At 44.6% G+C, this 17966-nt stretch overlaps 1 protein-coding gene across 2 annotated transcripts in view; it reads left to right on the top strand.

Annotated features, from left to right (window-relative positions):
- The window catches only part of rgl1 (ral guanine nucleotide dissociation stimulator-like 1), a 33717-nt gene extending 15757 nt beyond the window's left edge, over positions 1 to 17960 (top strand). For both annotated transcript variants that reach the window (XM_024279175.2, XM_024279176.2), the window contains exons 2-18: positions 3505 to 3615; positions 7281 to 7489; positions 7570 to 7644; positions 7809 to 7999; positions 8074 to 8198; positions 9650 to 9865; positions 9937 to 10040; positions 10114 to 10198; positions 10272 to 10361; positions 12460 to 12546; positions 12623 to 12655; positions 12732 to 12853; positions 12960 to 13049; positions 13123 to 13303; positions 15449 to 15700; positions 15787 to 15901; positions 17268 to 17960. In XM_024279175.2, coding sequence (XP_024134943.1) covers positions 3505 to 3615; positions 7281 to 7489; positions 7570 to 7644; positions 7809 to 7999; positions 8074 to 8198; positions 9650 to 9865; positions 9937 to 10040; positions 10114 to 10198; positions 10272 to 10361; positions 12460 to 12546; positions 12623 to 12655; positions 12732 to 12853; positions 12960 to 13049; positions 13123 to 13303; positions 15449 to 15700; positions 15787 to 15901; positions 17268 to 17455 — 2274 coding nt within the window. In that variant the 3' untranslated portion in view covers positions 17456 to 17960. The remainder of the gene's footprint in view (positions 1 to 3504; positions 3616 to 7280; positions 7490 to 7569; positions 7645 to 7808; positions 8000 to 8073; positions 8199 to 9649; positions 9866 to 9936; positions 10041 to 10113; positions 10199 to 10271; positions 10362 to 12459; positions 12547 to 12622; positions 12656 to 12731; positions 12854 to 12959; positions 13050 to 13122; positions 13304 to 15448; positions 15701 to 15786; positions 15902 to 17267) is intronic.
- The last annotated feature ends 6 nt before the right edge of the window (positions 17961 to 17966 follow it).

Genomic DNA, 17966 nt, shown 5'->3' with positions numbered 1-17966 from the left:
GTGTTTGGGAAAGTAGCGGATAACAGAGGGGGGCAGCTGTACGCCTCACTTACTTTCAATTGTTTGGATTCGGCTTTAAACCCACGTCGCCGTGCGTAAAGACGCACGACGGAGTCTGGAAATGTGGGGAGAAGATGCCCTTCCCTTTTCTCTGTGAGACCATGTTTGTTTGGGGATCAACAGAGTCCAGATCAGGCTCAGAACTTTGTCTCTGTGGTGGAGGTTGTCCTGGGAGGCGCAGCCGCTGAGATGGCTGCTCCAGATGTAGTCCATGTCATGGTTCTGGTGGCTTTGTTTCCCTCCAGCTGATAACCGGACAGATCCAGGGAGGATCTGTTCTGCTCCGCGGCCGTGGAAAAGACTTTGCAATCTCCAGCCATTGTTGGACAGAGCAGTGGAAACGTTTTTATGCAAACTCAGAAGTTTGTCACACAATGAGCCCCAAACTCCCCGAACAAATGCAGTGAAAAACATCTCCAGCTCTGCGGCTTACAAAGCCCAGGCAGTGAGAGCAGACTGTGAACTCAGCAGCCCGGCCCGGCTCGGCCCGCGCACAGACCTCCCGCTATTGTTTTGGGAGTGTGTGGACTGCATGACTCATGCACTGATGTATTTTTCTGTCTCTGTGCCAGCCGGATGGTCAGCGAGCTGCAGAGAAAAGCAGACAGACATGCAGCTGCAAAGAAAAGCAGACAGACGGGCAGTTGCAGACGACAACAAGTTGTTGACAAAAGCAGACAGATATACAGCTGCAGAGAAAAGCAGAAAGACAGGCAGTTGCAGAGAAAAGCAGACAGACATGCAGCTGCAGAGAAAAGCAGACAGACATGCAGCTGGAGAGAAAAGCAGACAGACGTGCAGATGGAGAGAAAAGCAGACAGACGTGCAGCTGGAGAGAAAAGCAGACAGACATGCAGCTGGAGAGAAAATCAGACAGACATGCAGCTGCAGAGAAAAGCAGTCAGACATGCAGATGGAGAGAAAAGCAGACAGACGTGCAGTTGCAGACGACAACAAGTTGTTGACAAAAGCAGACAGATGTGCAGCTGCAGAGAAAAGCAGACAGACGTGCAGCTGCAGAGAAAAGCAGACAGACATGCAGCTGCAAAGAAAAGCAGTCAGACATGCAGCTGGAGAGAAAAGCAGACAGACGTGCAGTTGCAGACGACAACAAGTTGTTGACAAAAGCAGACAGATGTGCAGCTGCAGAGAAAAGCAGACAGACGTGCAGCTGCAGAGAAAAGCAGACAGACGTGCAGCTGCAGACGACGACAAGTTGTTGACAAAAGCAGACAGATGTACAGCTGCAGAGAAAAGCAGACAGACGTGCAGCTGCAGAGAAAAGCAGACAGACGTGCAGCTGCAGAGAAAAGCAGAACGAGGGAGTGACTCTCAGCTGCTGCTTTTCACATCTTTCAGCTCCTCGTTTCTGTTTTTCTTCTGGGCCTTTCTCTCTTCGGACCCACACAGGATCCGCTGAGGCCTCCTTGCTGACCTTTGATCTCTGCTGACGGGCCTCTGGTCGGGGAAAGGACGAGGACTTTGGCTCTGCGTTGTGAAGACGTGAGCAGGAACCTCGCTGCCGTGGTTCTCTGCTTCGTGGCTGATGTTGTCCTGCAGATCTCAGAGCAGTTTAGTCTTCCTCTGCTCTCTGGTTTTCGACAGAACCAGCAGTTCTGAGCCGAGATAAGGACTGCGGCGCTCCTGCTGCGGTTCGGATTCCTCCACCTCGTGTGTGGAGTCAGAAACTGTGACTGTTTGCTCGGGAAACTCTTATCTGCTGCTGGGAAAGCGGTCCAAGTCTGACTTCAGCTCCAGCAGCAGCAGAGATGGACGGAGAATGAAAGAGGGAGTAAAGACGAGGGAGGGGGCGCCTGGCAGCCAGCTCCTCTGGTGGGGGTTGGGAGCTTTCTTGATGTTTCCTGCTCTTCTCTCTCAGGTTTCTTTGGTTGTTTTTTTATTTATTCTTGGTCTTTGGGGCCACTGTGAGGTCCCTAGATCCCGCCGAGCGTTCTAACGAGGGCTGGGTTGATAAAATCGATTTGAATCGATTTAAGTTTAATACATAAATAATCCATTTTAAAAAATATAAATCGATTTAGCGCATAAAGCTCAAGTCCACTAGCTTGATGCTAACGTTTAATGGGATTTCCCATAGGACGGCTAATGCTAACGCTCGGTCAACATAAACATATATTTCTGACTAAAGGAGCATCTTAATAAACTCACAGGCAGGAATTTTCCAAACTCTTTTAAGGAAATATCTTTTAAACTAGGAGTGTCAAACTCAATCGCACAGGGGGCCAAAATCCTAAACACATCTTAGGTCAAGAACAGGATAAACATTTATTGAACACTCTAAAACTACATTTTTAAAACTTTTAGCATAATTATGAACTAGATATTTGTGAATGCTGGAAGCTGAATTTGACCGGTGAAGATGCTAGTGCTAGTTGAAAACGCTGAAGCTCATAGCCAGCTAAAATACTAGCTAAATGCTAAATTACCCTAGATAACTAAAAAAAAACTAAGGTTAGCCAAAATAACTAGCATGTAGCTGAAAAAAATTGCTAAACTTCAAAAAATCCTAAAAAATCTTAAAAAGACAGGGCTAAATTAATCAAAACAGCTAGCATGTACATATTAGCCTAGCTCCAAGAAACTCTAAAATCTTAAAAAAAAAAGTCTGGATTAGCCAAAACAGCTACCATGTAGCTGAAATATTAGCTAAACTCTAAAAACAGCCTAAAAATATCTTAGTAAATGCATAACAGTCCAAAAAACTATCAGAATGCCAATTTTTAAAACTTTAAAACTGTAACTTTTTAACATAATTCTGAATAATAAAAATGCAGGAATATTATCTCAGAATAAATCAACTTAAACCTTAAATAACTTTCGATATTTTACTCTCCATTAAAATATATTTTGTCAAAATGATACAAGTTAGAAATGAGAACAAGATAACATCGGGTCATTAATAACGATAAAATAAACTGATCTGGAGGGCCGGATAGAATCACCTGGAGGGCCGGATCCGGCCCCCGGGCCCAGAGTTTGACATATGTTTTTTAAAGTAACCATTTCTGGTCTAAAACATAGTTTTTTCCTGATGCTTTCTGGAATAAGGTGTAATCCTATAGTGCGATCGCTACTTAGTGTCCAAACTGAAACGTCCTCCAGGAGAAGCAGAACAATGTTTACATGTTCATGATCTGAACATTTTAGTTAGAACTTCTCCTTTAGAGAATCATGTAACTCTGGATGATATTAACAATCTCATTATTTCACTGATACATTTACAGGAAGTGAACTGGATCAGAATAATATAAATATATTCAGATTATATAGTAGATTATTAATGTATTTCCAAACAAATGTGTATAAATGTGAATTGAATCGAAATAATATAAAAAATCAGAATCAATTCAGGCTCTTGTGAATCGAATCGTTTCTAGTGTACTGACGGCCCGCTCCCCCTCTAACTCCTCCGTCTCCTTGCAGAGCTCGGTGCAGGACTGGGGGGAAGAAGTCGAGGACGGAGCGGTCTACAACGTGACGCTGAAGAGGGTCCAGATCCAGCAGGCGGCCAACAAGGGGGCGAGATGGCTGGGGGTGAGTCTGCTGCCTCCTCCTGGACCTCCTCGCCGTGTGGCGGCGGTTTTATGGCGCTGGAATGTTTTGGCGGCTCACGTGATTTCCTGCAGAACGCTGCTATGACAAAAACAGAGCATTAAAGGATTTTCCAGCGATGGCGCGGCGTTCCGGTTTCCTGTTGGTCCACATGTGACTGACGGCGGGGGGGTCTCTGAGTCAGTCCTGTTTGTTTTTCCCAGGAGAAACTGGAGTGTCTTCATGAGACGAAGGAGTTCCTTGTGTTTTTTGGACTGGTGTGTTTGTGTGTCAGTGGGGGGGGGCTCTGAGGCCTGTATTGATTTATTGACGGCGGCAGAAACTGCCGGCTGAACGGAGGGTTGTGTTCTGTGTGGCGGCTTTCACTCGGACACCAGGAGCAGCTGCGTTCAGGGACGGCGTGTTTGTGTGTCTGACGCCGCGCCGGGTCACCTCGCTCAGATAAACCCCCGTCGGTTGTGTGTAGGAGCTGTTATCAGCGCTGGGAGAGGCTGGCTCTGTCCTCCTCCGCGTGAGGGGGGCGACGGCGGCGGTGGAGGAGGGGGAGGAGGAGGGGCTCGCCGTGATTAAAAGCAGATTGGAGCGTTTCCTGTTGCAGCGTTCCAGCTCCACCAAGGTCTCTGCACATCTGTACCAGCCTCCTCTGGCGTCTCCCTGGAGACACAATAGTCGGACGCAGCTGCAGAAGTGGAGATTAAATGTAGGTCATGGGTTTCCCGCTCCTTCTGAACTCTGCACTCCTGGAGTTTCATCACCAGATTGATCTGAAGGGGAAACGTCCCGCGCAGCAAATCTAACATTTTCAGACAAACTTTCACAGTTTTACCCCGTCGACTGTATCAGAGAACTGGACTGAGTTTGACCTCATCCATAGAAGAAGGTTTACTTCCGGCTCCAACCAAATGAAGTCAATTCAGTCGCCATTTCTTCACCAAACGCAGCCAGACGTCATCAGTGTGCAGTGATTGCAATCTGAGTCATCGTTTCTATGGCAACCACTCTCCAAACCCTTACCACTTAAAGGCGGGAAACTTGAAAGACCCACTCCATTGAAGATCCTGTTATGGGTGTTTTTTTAACATCTCTTTGTAGGATTTTCCTCATGATGGAGGACATGTATGAAGTAATCGAAAGGGGGCATACCATGAAAATTCTACTTTTTGAGCTTTTAATCGTATTATACTGTTCATTTCTCACTATAAAGAACCTTTATAGTGAAAAACCTGCACTCTGAGCACCAGCCCCTCCCAAACTCACAAAAACTCAAGTGCTGATGTCACAAAGTGAGGACAGCCCCTTTCAGGAAGAGTCTGCTCTTACGGCTCCGCCCCCGGACTAACATAAACACACACACTCTTTCTCTGCAGAGCTAGCGGTGATCATCAGTAAAGCGTTGTTATTTTAGCATCGACTGTGAGAAGAAGCGGTTCCTCTTGGATCTAATCTGCAGAGAAAACAACGACTCGTAAGAAAATGTCTTTAAAGTGGAGAAAATGTTTTTAGGCTGTGATAGATTTAGGAGTTTGTTCAAACTTCCAAATGAAGATCATAGACCAGCCAGAAGCGTTTTGTCTGTAACCTTGGCCTGAATCAGAGTGGATCTGTCCATAATAAATGCAGCGTTATGAGAGAAACTTCTCTTAGCTTTTCATTTACCAATCAGAGGTTGTCTCTTTGGGGTCGCTGTGGTTCCTCGTGCTCCTCAAAATCCAGATCAGACTGTAGGTCAAGAGTGTTGAGCTCCACAATATGCATATCTACCTATCAAAAGCTCTGAGGTTAAAAAGCGCTCTGAGGCCGATTCTAGGATGATGTCGTGAAATGGGCGGGACCCTTAAGAACAGAAAGGCGGAGCCTCAGAGATCGAGTCATTTTACTTTTGGGTATGAAAACAATCCAGAAAAATAACTCCTATTTCATAAATAATTTGATTTTTTAGTGTTCCGGAGGTAATATATGATCATATACATGGATATAGTTTATTCTGAAAAGCTTAAGACAATCATGGTACGACCCCTTTAAGATTAAAACTGGGTTTCTGAGTATTTCTTTATTCAAATCCTGTTGAATCAGGAGCAGATGAAAACCTGCGACTCGAAAAAGCTCCGGTTTGTGACACAGCCACTGCAGTGGGCGGAGCCAAAAGACTCCCTGCTCCGTTCTGAATCTTAATCTTCCACCTGCAGATAAGTAGATCCATGAACGTCTTCATTGTTCTCGTCTGATCTGCCCTCTGGCTCCAAACGGCTGCATAGCTCAGATATTTCTCGCTGTTTTTTTGCTAACCTATCGTTAGCTTGAGTTGTGAGGGGCTATAAGCTAACAGGAGAGAGCTTAAAAAAAGGCATGCTGGGATATCATCGTGGGTTACTTCTGCTCCAACAGTCCTGCCCACAACTCTGAAGTGAAATACGAATGAACTCCTGCCGCTCTGCAGAAACTATGTCAGAGAAAACAACACGTTTTTGGTAAAAACAGCAAAATCCTGATTAACAGACAGTTGGGAAAGATTTTACAGTAGATTCAAATATAGTTGGAGTGGGACTTAAATGAAACAAGTCAATCAAACGCTTTCAATATTGGATGTGAGAGCCAGCAGGCTCCACTTTTATTAGAGGCGTTTGATTGGTGAGCTTACAAACTTGAACTAAATAAATAAAATATTTTAAAACATTAGGAATATCAAGATGTAAAAAAAAGTTATCAGAACTAGAATGTTTATTCTGACCAATAGAATGACTGAGTAACAGCGGTTTATTTCTCTATTGAAGTCTTTGGGATTTTGGCTTCTTGGAGCCACTTCCTGTTTGGAATCCTAGGGGGGCGGGGTCACTCGTTTACATATAGTCTAGAGCTGCCACAATTATTCGACTAATCGACCACTAAAATAGTCGACAACTAATTCAATAGTCAATTAGTCATTACTTTATATTATATGGAATCGGAGTGTAGTTATAATGGTATTGTTCTAGCTTTATGGACTATTTATATTTCAGCATTTATTAAGGCTATTTTTAATCTATTTTGGAGTTTAGCTAATATTGCAGCTACATGCTAGCTGTTTTGGCTAATTTAGGTGTTTTTCCTGTTTTTTTTAAGCCAGTTGTGGAGTTCAGCCAAGACTTCAGATACATCCTAGCAGTTTTTTTTTAATTTAGGCTTTTTTTGTTTTCAGGCTGTTTTGGAGTTTAGCTAATATTTACTCTACATGTTGGCTGTTTAGGCTAATTTAACATTTAACTAATATTTTAGCTGGCTATCCGGTTCAGCGTTTTCAGCTATTAAGTTTGGCATTTTTAGATATTAATTTCAGCATCTTCAACTATCAGCACTAGCATTTTAAGCTGCCAAATTCAGCTTCCAGCATTCACACTAGCATTATCACAGGTAATGCTATATATCTTTTTAGTTAGTTTTTAGTTAGTTTAAAGCTGATGATGGTTAAGATGTGTGTTTTACATCCAGTTTGTACACGACTCGGTTAGTCGACTAATCTGAAAAATAACTGGTGATTAGTCAACTATTAAAACAATCATTTGTGGCTGCACTAATATCGTCAATGTTTTACATCAAAATATCCTGTATGTTCAATCACAGCCAAAATAGAACGTAAAACTAACTGTGTGTTCACGTGCATGTGTGTTTAGGCGGAGGGCGACCGCCTGCCTCCCGGCCACACCGTCAGCCAACTGGAAACCTGCAAAATCCGAAGCATCCGTGCAGGAACGCTGGAGCGCCTGGTGGAGACGCTGCTGACGGCGTTCGGAGACAACGACCTGACCTACACCTCCATCTTCCTCTCCACCTACAGAGCCTTCGCCAGCACGCAGACCGTGCTGCAGCTGCTGCTGGACAGGTGAGCATGGCTGCGCAGGTGAGGGTTCTGAGCGGAAGCTGCAGCGGCTTCAGGGGTCTTCTGCTTTCCCGCCACAACAGGTATGGAAACGTGGAGGAGAATGGCCTGGAGCCGGAGCAGTGCCACAGCCCTGAGGGCCGCGGAGCCATCAGGAAGTGAGTTCCCGGGTCACCCACCAGAGTTTATTGGAGAACTAAAAGCAAAGAGTAAACGAGTAGAAATCCAAGCTCTTAGGGATCAAAACGGTTCTGCTCTTAAAGCTCGTAGATGTTTGTGTTTCACACTTGTGAGGTCACAGTGCCCCCCCCTGTCCTCACAGTGCCCTGGCTTCCATCCTGCGGGCCTGGTTGGACCAGTGTCCCGAGGACTTCCAGGAGCCCCCGGACTACCCCTGCCTCCACAGGCTGATGGGATACCTGCGGAGAGCTCAGCCGGGCTCGGAGACGCTCAGACGGGCGGAGAGTCTGCTGGTGCAGCTGCAGAACCAGGCCGGCCAGGACGAGGCGGATGGTGGGTCTCCTTTCCAGAAACTCATCATGATTTTATTAAAGGTCCTGAACTCACGGTGGATGCTTCTCTGTCAGGTGGTTTCCATGGCAACAGTTCTTTCTGCCTCGGGGAGGAGGAGGAAGTGGAGATTGAGGTCCAGGAGGACTTCCTGTCCTTCGACGCTGACCTGGTGGCCGAGCAGCTGACCTACATGGACGCGGTAAGCAGAAGGGAAACAGAGGGGGGAAGGGCGGGCAGGTAACCCCCTTCAGGTGTTTGTTATTTTTTTATATCAGGAATGTCAAATTCAGTCCCACAGGAGACCAAAATCCAAAACACACCTGAGGTCGCAGGATAAACATTTATTGAACACTCTAAAACTACATTTTTACAACTTTGAAAATGTAACTTTTTTACATAATTATAAATAAAAACAGGCAGGAATATTATTCCAGAACTAGAAATGTTGCATTACCTGTAATAATGCTGAAAAGTGACGCAGTTGGACTTGACCTGCTGAAGGGATTTGCTGAAAATGCAAAAGATATTTGCAAAATGTTAAATTTGATAAGAGACTGGAAATTTCATTTAAGAACTATGAAAGAGCGCTGAAGTTGACCTAAACTTCTGAAAAATGTGTAGTAAAATTGCTTAAAAATCCCTAATACATCCCAAATAAAAATATTAAGGGTTTTGCTTAAATAACATAAACTCCAAATTAGCATAAAAAACCTCAGTAGCAAAATTAGCCAAAAAGGCTAGAAATTCCTCAGTAAACTAAATTAGTCAAAAATGTTAACCTGTTGCTAAAATAGAAGCTAAACTCTAAATTAGCCTTAAAAAACCTTAGTAGATAATATATTAGCCAAAAATGTCTATAGCTGAAATATTAGCGAAACTCTACATTATCCTAAAAATACATTCAGTATGTGCCAAATTAGCCCCAAAACCTAGCACATTGCTAACATAGAAGCTAAACTCCAAAATAGCCTAAAATTCCTTAGTAAACTAAATTAGCCATAAAGGTTAGCATATTGCTAGCATAGAAGCTAAACTCCAAAAACGCTAGCATGTTGCTAACATAGAAGCTAAACTCCAAAAACGTTAGCATGTTGCTAACATAGAAGCTAAACTCCAAAAATGCTAGCATGTTGCTAACATAGAAGCTAAACTCCAAAAACGCTAGTATGTTGCTAACATAGAAGCTAAACTCCAAAAACAGTAGTATGTTGCTAACATAGAGGCTAAACTCCAAAAACAGTAGTATGTTGCTAACATAGAAGCTAAACTCCAAAAACAGTAGTATGTTGCTAACATAGAAGCTAAACTCCAAAAACAGTAGTATGTTGCTAACATAGAGGCTAAACTCCAAAAACGTTAGTATGTTGCTAACATAGAAGCTAAACTCCAAAAACGTTAGTATGTTGCTAACATAGAAGCTAAACTCCAAAAACAGTAGTATGTTGCTAACATAGAGGCTAAACTCCAAAAACGTTAGCATGTTGCTAACATAGAAGCTAAACTCCAAAAACATTAGTATGTTGCTAACATAGAAGCTAAACTCCAAAAACATTAGTATGTTGCTAACATAGAAGCTAAACTCCAAAAACGTTAGCATGCCCCGGGCCTTGACTTTGACACGAGTTTTACACCATCCTCCGTTCTGTCCAGGTTCTGTTCAAGAAGGTGGTCCCTCACCACTGCCTGGGCTCCATCTGGTCCCAGAGGGACAAAAAGGACAACAAGCACAGCGCCCCCACCATCCGAGCCACCATCACTCAGTTCAACGCCGTGGCGGCATGCGTGGTCAGCACGGTGCTGAAGCACAGGCAGCTGCGGCCGCACGTGCGCGCGCGGCTCATCCAGCGCTGGATCGATGTGGCTCAGGTGGGCTCACGGCGGGTCGAACCTCCCTTGGGGTTCTGGGTCGGTTTCTGACCGTCTGTGTCGTCCTGCAGGAGTGTCGGATACGCAAGAACTTCTCCTCGCTGCGAGCCATCGTGTCGGCGCTGCAGTCCAACCCCCTGTACCGCCTGAAGAGAGTCTGGGCTTGTGTGCACAGGTGAGCCCCCAGACCCCCCAGCTGTCTGCTGTCCATCAGCCGTCCAGCTGACATGGATCTGTGCTCCGTGCAGGGACAGCATGCAGACCTTCGAGGAGCTCTCCGACATTTTCTCCGACCACAACAACTACCTGACCAGCAGGGAGCTCCTCATGAGGGTGAGTTCCTCCTCGCCCGGCGCCGCCTCTTCCTGTCCCCGGTCCAACCCTCTGCTCCGCCTCTCCTCCACAGGAAGGTACGTCAAAGTTTGCCAGTCTGGAGAGCTGCGCCAAAGAGCACCAGAAACGGACGCACAAGAGGCTCCAGCTGCAGAAGGAAATGGTGAGACAACCAGAGTCCGGAAAAATCGCAGCAACGCCACGTTCTTCAGAGCAAAGAACTCTGGGATATGGAGGCTCTTTTGCCCCGTTTTCACTGAGCGGTACAGACGATATTTATGAATGAACTAGGGGGGTGTATCTTTCCCTCTCACACAATTCGATACGCATCTCGAAACACGGTCCACGAATCGATACAGCAGAGGAGTCAAACTCATTATGAACTAGATATATAGCATCACCTGTAATAATGATAGTGTGAATTTAACCGCGGAAAATGCTAGTGCTGATAGCTGAAGATGCTGAAATTGATGGCTGAAAAAACTGAATCTAATAGCGAAAAATGCTGAAACTGATAGTCAGTGAAAATATTAGCTAAATCCCAAATTAGCCTAAAAAACAAACAAAAAAATTAGCTTAGCCAAAACATCTAGCATGTTGCTGAAAAAAATAGCTAAACTTCAAAATATCCTAAAAAATTGAAGAAAAAAAAAACGAAATTAGCCAAAACAGCTATCATGTAAATATTAGCTAAACTCCAAAATAGCCTAAAAATCTTAGTAAATGCCAAAAATGTCCAAAAAGCTGCAGAATGACCATTTTAAAACTTTAAAACTGTAACTTTTCAACATAATTCTGAATAATAAAAAGGCAGGAATATTATTCCAGAATAAATCAACTTAAACCTTAAATAACTTTCAATATTTTACTCTCCATAAAAATATATTTTGTCAAAATTATACAAGTTAGAAATGAGCACAAGATAACATCGAGTCATTAATGACAATAAAATAAAATGATCTGGAGGGCCGGATCCGGCCCCCGGGCCTTGACTTTCCCATATGTGCGATACAGTCCAATTCTTTTACCAAAATCTCTAAATCTAATTATTTCTCATTCTTATGGCGTGTAAAGCTAGCGCTCAGAAATACACAACAATTTTTTTTTAAACTTTAAAAAGGTTTTTCTAAAACAAAACGTCATTACTTACATGTAAATGTAAACTTCTGTGCTTCAGGCCAAATCCACATCTGTCGTCTGCGGCGCAGATCGCCCTCGCAGCGTAGGGCTCTACTTTTGTGATGGTTAGCACTTAAAAAAACTATTTTGGACAACCTTACCCCTTCAAATGCCCCTCTATTTGAATAATTCAGATTTGGTCTCCAATTGGTTGTAGCTTCATAGCAAACTGCAACGCACCAGTTAAAAAGGAGCTACTGTTGAAACCCATTGATTTGTGGAAAGTCAAAGAAAAAGCGTCTGTCTTCCTCCAATGGCTGTAATCTTCTATCAATCAACATATTGTATGAAGGTAGTACCGAAAGCCAAACGTTAGGGAAAAAGCAGCTGGATGATCTCCATTGTTCTTGTTGTTGGCTTCACCATGCATTCGCCGTGATCTGGGTGTTTATTTCAAAACATGTGAAAAATTACAAAAGACTTTAAAAAAACGACAACAAAATCAATGCGATCACCCTTTATAAAACCACAAACAGAGGTAAATAAATACGTTTGAAAAGGGGACAGGCAGAAGGAAATGCTTATTTAAGTCCATTTATGTCTTTTTCAATAACTCAAATAATTCACAATATATAAATGTAAACACAACAATACATTATTACAGTAACTTTCTATTTTTCCTCTTTTCACATGTAAATCCTATAAATTATTGTCCAGAATCCCCATTTCACGATCAGAAAAATTGTTTAAATCCTAATTTTTGTTCTTCCATCTTAAATTTTAAAAACATTTTCTCTTTAATTTAGTTTGTAAATAGCAAAGATGGTCCGACCTTGACAGCAAACGCTCACCTCACCTGGACCCTTCCAGACCGGACCGGACAGAACCGCTCAGTCCTATCAGTTGTCACGCCCCCTAGGGGTGCGAAATGCGTTCTCCACATTTGACCCCTCACCTGGGGGAGCGGTGAGCTGCAAACACAACCGCTTTCGGGATTTGGTGTTTGAACCCCCCAATCCAACCTCTTGATCCTGCGTATCAAACGGGGAGGGTAATATAATGAAGGTGAAGTAAAGGAGAGTAGAGAACGGAGCGGACCCCTGATCTACGTAAGGTGACCTTTTCTGAAATGACCCTTCCAGGGGGCCATGCAGGGAACCATCCCGTACTTGGGGACCTTCCTGACTGACCTGACCATGCTGGACACGGCGCTGCCCGACCTCGTTGAGGTGAGTTTGGAGGCGGTCCCTCGGTCAGCAGCTGCTGGTGCGTGGCGTCCTGAGCGTGTTTTCTGTCTCCCTGCAGGGCGGCCTGATCAACTTTGAGAAGAGGCGCCGGGTAAGTGACCGTCTGAGGTTCTGGAGCAGCTCTCCGGACTGGGTGGTTCTGACGCGACTCTCTGGGGTTCCTGCAGGAGTTTGAGGTGATCGCTCAGATCAAGCTGCTGCAGTCGGCCTGTAACAGCTACTGCCTGAGCGGAGACGCCGCCTTCCTCCGCTGGTTCCGGAGCCAGCCTCAGCTCAGCGAGGAGGAGAGGTTGGTTCTGGCTCTTCATCCTCCTCTTCCTCTTTTCTACGTCTTTCTCTCTTTGCCTCCTGACACACTGAGCTCCACGTTTCAGCTCCTCTGTTTCCTCCTGCAGCTACGCCCTGTCCTGTGAGGTGGAGGGTCCGGGGGACGGCAGCCCCACGTCGCCCAAACCCCGGAAGAGCATGGTGAAGAGGCTCAGCCTGTGAGTACCCCGACCGGCCGGCATCGTGCAAGCTCCCGCCAGGTCCTCTGACCGGAACTCCTCCGCCCTCCAGGCTGTTCCTCGGCACAGACAGCAGCGCGGCCAGCTCCCCCGTCAGGGACATGCCCCGGTCGCCCCCTACTGGCAGCTCGGGGGAGAGCATGGACTCCGTCAGCGTGTCGTCCAGCGACTCCAGCGGCCCTTCAGACAACGAGGGACTCGCCACCCCCACGCACAGCTCCCATCCAAGCAAGGTGGGCGGGGCCACTGCCTTAGAGTAAATAAGATTGAAACCAGCGACTCTTTAGTTTTCCCAGCATGCATCTCAATAAACAAACTGATGCTTATAGGGATTTGGAAAATTATTTATTTGTGTTTTTTATTTTTAAAACAGTATTTTAAGTCTGCAGCAAAGACTGAAAATATTCCTTCTATTGTAAAAATGTTCTTTTAAGAATAATTATGCTGTTTTTAGCTCAAATCAAAACGCGTGTGTTGTTTTTTTTAGGACATAGTTTTGCTGCAGTTGCAGGAGTTCATTGGGAATTCACCTTTGGGTTGTGTGCAGGACTGTTGACGTGAAAACACAGGATTCAACATTTTAAAGATGAAAAGAGCAAAACAATTTATAACAAGATATATGGCGTTACCTGCGATAATGCTTGTGTGAATGCTGTAAGCTGAAGAAGCAAGAGCTGATAATGAAAATGCTAAAAATATTAGCTGAATGCCAATTTAGTCAAAAAAATTTGGAAAAATGTCTACTTTTGTCAAAACAGCTAGCATAACGCTAAAATATTAGCTAAACTGCAAATTAGCGCAAAAAATTGGAAAATGTCTAAATTAGCCATAATAGCTAGCATGTTGCTAAAAATGAAAGCTAAATTCTAAATCACTCTAAACCCCCAGTAGTTGCTGAGCATTTAAAGTTTGAATGATGTCTCTTGCTGAAAGTATGCAGAAGTTTTGAGCAATATTTCATTCATTTCCTATGGGGCATATTTTTCTCAATATTTCAAAAACTATAAAGTTTATAAATACCAAAAATACAAGCAGTAACGTCCTGACCGAGCTAATACCAAGATTACTGAAATCGCTGAGAGTGTGATTGAGATTTTATGTGCAGCATTCACACAATGAAATAGTATTACATTTTAGAAAACAAAATGTAAAAAGCAAACAAAAAAACATAAGTAAATTCCAGGAATTAAAATTAAATAAAAAAAATGAAACATAACAAGAAGCTGGAAAAGGGTTTTATAGGCTAGTTTAGAGTTTAGCTTCTATTTTAGCAACTGATTAACGTTTTTGCCTAATTTAGTTACTGAGGAATTTTAGGCTATTTTGGAGTTTAGCTGGTATATAGGGCAACAATCGAGCTTCTTTTGTCTAATTTGGCCTCTCCTGAGGTTTTTTGAGCTAATTTGGACTTTAGCTCATACTAAAGACACTAAATACTTTTTCAAAATAGACATGTATTTTTGATTTTTAAGCAAATTTACTTTAAAAAGAAAGTCAGAAATTTAGGTCAACAGCGCCCTCTTATTGTTCTTTAACGAAATGTCAATTCTTTTAGCAAATTTCACATTTTACAAATAACTTTTGCATTTTCAGTTAATTGCATCACTATTTTCAGCAAAAAGCTTCAGCATCTTCAGCGACTACTTTCAGCAAAAAACTTTCACACTAGCATTATCACAGGTAATGAAACTTTTCAAGTTATTTTTGTTTTGCTTTTTTTATGGTGGTTGTGATCTTTAAAATGTGAATTGTACTTCAGGGCCACCGTAGCATTCCTTTGTTTAACAAGCACCTCACAAACCCGAGCTAACATTAGCGTGATCAATAAACGTGAGCAGTATCACATCCATCCAGTCATACAGTTCTGATCGGATTTCAGGTTAAACTTTATAGAGGAATAATTAATGAAATTAAATAATAATGACTAATGAATACAATATTAATCGTTATTGACGTATTTTATCATGTTGAAAGGATTGAAATCCTGCAGCTTTAAGAGACGGTGTGATAGAAATAAAGAGCTCAGAAAGGAACGTTACAAAAATAAAACTTCCTGTTTTTGGCGCCGGTTTTTTGAAACCAATGAACTAAAGCAGAAATAAAAGATGTAAAATCTGCAAGATGATGAGAGCGGAAGGATCTGACCCGTTTGGACCTTTTCATGCATCCTGGTTTTAAGGAGCTTTACTATCTTCAAACGTACAGATGTTCCATCGATAGTGACATAAGGAAATTGATTCCACTCTGAAAAACAAAAGAAAAGAGAAATAAAGAGTGTCACAGATCACGTTACACCAGGTTTTGTTGAACTCAATCTTCTTCCAAACAGCATTAAACTGGTTCACTTCTACAAACCCCGTATTTTCGTTCCTCCTCAGTTAGCCGAGTCCTCCTCCTGCACTTCCCTTCACTCCATGGACACCAGCTCCTCCACGGCCAGCGTCTCCATGACTCCCACGTCCCCCGCCCTCTCGGGGCCCCCCTGCACCCACAGGCGCTGCGTCTCCCTCACGCCCATGTCCCCCGGATCCACGTCCCAGACGCCGGCGTACAACACGCAGGCCCAGGACGCGTGCATCATCCGGGTCAGCCTGGAGCACGGGAACGGGAATCTGTACAAGAGCATCCTGGTGAGGGAGCGGCGGCCGAGCTTTCAGGGCTCTCAAATCCACGACTGACCTTTTCCTCTTCTGTTTGTTCGACTTTATTTGAGCAGCTGACCAGTCAGGACAAAACCCCCGCCGTGATTTCCCGCGCGATGGCAAAACACAACCTGGAGGGGGAGCCAGAGGAGGGATACGAGCTGGTGCAGGTCCTCTCCGAGGAGAAAGGTAAAGGCCCCTCCCCCTCCGTGGTGGGAATGAAACGGTCAACGTGGATTATCGATCAGGTCAAACCAGTGATAGCTGAATGGCGCCGACGTTTTCCTGAAGCCGAGGGATTGGATACGGTGTGTCACATGACCAACAAGGTTCAAACGTTTGCTTCAAAATGTTCCTGTTGATTGAACCAGAGTGTCGTCGTGTGTTTTTGGCTCATGGCGTTTCAGCGAGTCCAGAACCAATGACAGTTGAGTTTGGTACCAAAGCAGGTTGTGAGGAGGTGATTGACTGTATATAAGAACTGGACTGACCCCGCCCCCCTGGCATTCCAAACAGGAAGTGGCTCCAAGAAGCCAAAATCCAAAAGACTTCTATAGAGATACTTTTTCAACTTCTTGATAAACCAATCTCTTTTTATTAGATTTTTTCTGTAATTCAAGTTATTCAAGTTATAAACTGACCAACCAGGTGCCTGAATTAAAAGTAGGTGGAGCCTGCTGACCCCACGTCCAACAGATTTTGTGTAGCCCGCTTTCTAGTATTATGGGGTGTGGCCAAAGAGCTCCCTCCAATCACTGTTGACTGGTGATGTCTGGATCCAACACGGCGGCGTCCACATCACCAAAAAAATGGCGACTGAACCGACTTCATTTGGTTGAAGTGGGCAGCGATGTTATTCAAGTTATAAACTGACCAATCAGATGGCTCAATAAAAGTAGGTGGAGCCTGCTAGCCCCCATGTCCAAAACATTTGATTGATAGATTTACTGTGTTAGGGGTGTGCCCTTCTGATAAGCTCATTCCTGATTGGTTACAGACCGATTTGGACCAATCACTGCTCACTGGTGATTTCTGGATCCAACATGGCGGCGTTCATATTACAAAAAAATGGTGACTGAACTTCATTTGGTTGAAGTGAGAAGTAATATTATTCAAGTAACAACTTACCAATCAGATGACTCAATAAATATAGGTGGAGTAGGTGTGGCTTTCCAACACGCTGACTCCTGATTGGTTAGAGTGATTGTGAAAAACTGATCAATTTGGATCAATCATGACTAACGGTTGACGTCTGGCTCCAACATGGCGGCATCCGTATTGCAAAAAATGGCGACTGATTTGACGATGTTTGGTTGGAGCCGGAATAAACCATTTTCTTCAGATGACATCACACTTGGTCCAGGACTCTAATACAGTCGATGGAGGAAATAGAGTTTGAGGAGTATTTTCAAAATAAAATAAAACTATGAAGATAATGAACTTTGTTGCCTTCAGAGGTTGTTATGGCTTTAGCCGTCCATCAGTGTCACTGAAGTCTTGAAGCCCCCCCCATTGTGATCAACCTCAGTGAAGATTCTGTTTTCTCTTCTTTCAGAGCTGCTGATTCCCGACAACGCCAACGTCTTTTACGCCATGAACACCTCGGCCAACTTTGACTTCCTGCTGCGCGTGCGGGGCTCGGGGGGGCGGCCCGTGCAGCTGCGCAGCCGCTGCAGCTCCACCCTCCCCCGGGCGCAGCATCGCTCCAGCCTGTCGCTCAGACTCAGCAAAGTGACGCTTTGACGCAGCCGTCCGCCGCCGGACGAGGACGGCTCCTGGGGGGTCAGCTCTGGGGCGAACCGTTTCGCCGCCGCTGCCGCCGCGCCCCCCTCGTCCGGCTGCTGTGTGAACTGAAGAGAAACAGCGACACCTAGTGGCCTGAAGTTTTGCACATGTGGGAGCAGCCAAACTCCTGACCTCCGACAGTATTTAGAGACTGGACACCTGCGGGAGCGCCGCCGCCGGATGCGGGACAGCGTTCTGAATGACATCAGCTGATCGACAGAAGCTGTGGATCCAGGTTCTCCTCCGTCAGGCTCCACCCCCGGCCTGTCAGTCTTGTGCACAGTGTGCACGCTGTACGTGTGCTCCGCCCCTTTTCCTGTGAGAGCTGAGTGATGAATGCAGAAGTGTATTCTGATTGGTTCCTGTACTTGGTTTTATCAAGTCCTGAAGTGGCCTTACCCCCCATCCTGAGGAGGGAAACTGCAGCCGAGTCTCCTCCTCCTCCTTCTCCTCCTCCTCCTCCCCCTCC

Source organism: Oryzias melastigma, linkage group LG4 (assembly GCF_002922805.2).
Source record: "Oryzias melastigma strain HK-1 linkage group LG4, ASM292280v2, whole genome shotgun sequence".
NCBI lineage: Eukaryota > Metazoa > Chordata > Actinopteri > Beloniformes > Adrianichthyidae > Oryzias > Oryzias melastigma.
Note: the sequence above shows the minus strand (reverse complement) of the source record. Positions and strands in the feature narration are given on the sequence as shown.